This window comes from Octopus bimaculoides, chromosome 20, assembly GCF_001194135.2.
Source record: "Octopus bimaculoides isolate UCB-OBI-ISO-001 chromosome 20, ASM119413v2, whole genome shotgun sequence".
NCBI classification, from domain to species: Eukaryota; Metazoa; Mollusca; class Cephalopoda; order Octopoda; family Octopodidae; genus Octopus; species Octopus bimaculoides.
Genome location: NC_069000.1, coordinates 16,343,401 through 16,345,900, shown reverse-complemented (window position 1 = coordinate 16,345,900; position 2,500 = coordinate 16,343,401). Strand labels below are relative to the sequence as shown.

General features: G+C 33.0%; 1 protein-coding gene across 2 annotated transcripts in view; it reads right to left on the bottom strand.

Moving 5' to 3' along the window:
* LOC106880709 (uncharacterized) overlaps positions 1 to 2,500 on the bottom strand; it is a 38,110-nt gene that overhangs the window by 29,884 nt on the left and 5,726 nt on the right. For both annotated transcript variants that reach the window (XR_008266304.1, XM_014930785.2), the window contains exons 4-5: positions 1,478 to 1,513; positions 1,002 to 1,110 (exon numbers count right to left, since the gene is read on the bottom strand). Coding sequence is in view for 1 of the 2 variants with exons in the window: in XM_014930785.2 (XP_014786271.1) it covers positions 1,031 to 1,110; positions 1,478 to 1,513 (116 nt within the window). In the remaining variant the exon portion in view is untranslated. The remainder of the gene's footprint in view (positions 1 to 1,001; positions 1,111 to 1,477; positions 1,514 to 2,500) is intronic.

Sequence of the window (2,500 nt, the reverse complement as noted above, 5' to 3'; positions counted from 1 at the left end):
AGAAAATGCTAAAATACTTTTATAAAGAACATTACAGAACCGGTTTCGATCCTTGAGATCTTTTCAACAGTAAATATGAATAATAGATTTTTGGAAAATTATTGAAAAATTAGATTTTGGTAAATTTAAAAGAAAAGTCTTTTTAAAGACATATTTGTATAGTATTCAAGTAACAGCGGCATTTTTCTTGTTTCTGCCTGTCTCTGTTTCACTTGTTAACTCTACGCCTATATAAGTGGCAACATTTCTGCATAGATTTACAATTTAGTACTTAGCACCCTCAACTAATTTTTCTTCAGCTGACCAATTAAAATATCTACCAATGATGGCTAGAAAATCTTTGCCTTTGTTGGGAAAATAATCTGCATTGAAATGGATATTCTGGGTAGACGAGAAATAATTAGGGCACTTGATTGTGAAGGGAACATTTTCTTGCAATAATGTTTATTCCTGAATGCTAAGACTGAGACTTCAGCATCTCATGATATCATTATTAATTAGTCCTGGTGTACATAATGCAAGTGGAGGCGCAATGGCCCAGTGGTTAGGGCAGCGGACTCACGGTCATAGGATCGCGGTTTCGATTCCCAGACCGAGCGTTGTGAGTGTTTATTGAGCGAACGAATGTATGTATGAGTTTGTTTCCTAGCCAGTGTTTGTTTCTAATACGTCTCCGTAACTTAGTGGTTCGGCAAAAGTGACCGGTAGTATAAGTACCAGATTTAAAAATAAGTAATGGGGTCTATTAGCTCAACAGTATGGCCGCAATCCAATAGCTGAAAGAAGTGGAAGAAGTATAAAAGGACTTATTGAGATAATATACGTCTGAAAATATTGTGTGTTCCCTGCTCAAGCGCTTTTGCTCGAGTAATGGCGACATAAAGGTAAACAACGACGAGGACAAAGATGATGATTTTGGAGAAAGCAACACAATAAGCATAAACTAAATCAAGATCTTATAATTATAAGATGAAAATTAAGGAAAACGAAAAATATTATACCATCTTGGTTTCATTCTGTTTTTAGTTCTTTAACGACAAATCCCAATAAAAACCAGGTAAGTTGCGAATATAAAAAATTTCGTAATAGTATTCGCACCACACAATTTATCTGTTATAGATAGAAAAAAAGATAGAAAAGATAACAATAATAATAATAATAATGATAACAACAACAACAATGATAATCTTTTCTTTAACAACAACAATGATAATCTTTTTCGGTTAACCGCCGAGGGTTCATATAAAAAGACTTGGGACGGTACAGGACAATACAATAGAATACAAATAGAGTGGGATTGAAACATGTAAATAAAGAATAACAATGAAAATTCTAACAATCAAAATCCTCAAAAGTGGACGTCTGCGGCGGTGGAGTTCTAGTGTCGATTTGTTCGACGAAAACCATTTAAGTCAATGGCTCAGCATGGCCACAGTCCAATAATTGCAAGAAGTAAAAATTAAAGGATAAAGGATACCTGCATTATTTTGTCCAATTTCTCTCTGTTTCCATCCTAGAAATAAAAATTAAAAACAAAATAATATAAATAAACATTACAATTAAGGATTTACTTTAGTTTCCAATGCAGTTCTTTTTTTCAAATTGGAAAGCAAAATCAAAGCAAAATGTGTATATATATGACTCGAGTAGCAATCGAGAAGTATGATCAAAATTCAATCTTGAACATAAATTTAATCAATACTTTTTATTTCATTGTCTTATATAAATCTTTAATACTAGCATTGAAAAGATTTTCTTTGTAGAAATTTATTTATTTTTGCGTTTATTTGCCGCGCTATATTTTCCTACTGCTAGCTCCTCAACTCTGAAATAGGAACTAGTACTAAATTATGTCAGTCAGATAAACTGAAGCACTCTAGTGAAGTGTATTCCTTTTGTTAAATTGCTGGAGCCATGTTGTTGATCATTCGTGATAACATTGACCTATGATCAAAGACGTTTCTTCCGTGGCTACCTTGTCTTTTAGTTCAGACATGGTTTGGATTATATTAACCGGAGTTATACTTCTTTTTAATAAGCTGTAACTGGAGGGAGATTTTGTGGGAGAGTTTTTCTCTTATCTTATTAGTAGAACTTAGTAGAACTTCATCGTCCAACATAACTTTCTTTTTCTAAGATGATAGACTGAGGGTTTCAGAAAGATTTAGCTGTTATTTATCACATAGAAACTCCTTCGTGACGCAGAATATGTAGTGGTTTCATCATAAGTTTGAATTACATCGAAGTCGCCTATCTTTTTTCTCTTGCTGTCTAACTGCAGGTCTTTCTGCTCAAACAGAACTATTGTCAATGACATTGTGGCATTGACGAACATAACAAATACCATGCTTGACGACGAAAACGGCAATATCAGTAAATAACTATGTACATTGTTAAATAATACTGTGTAGTGCACTAAGCAAACTCAATAGTTCGAAAGTATTGCTTCAAAGAAGAAAACTCTGGATAATATACATACATACATATATATATATATATA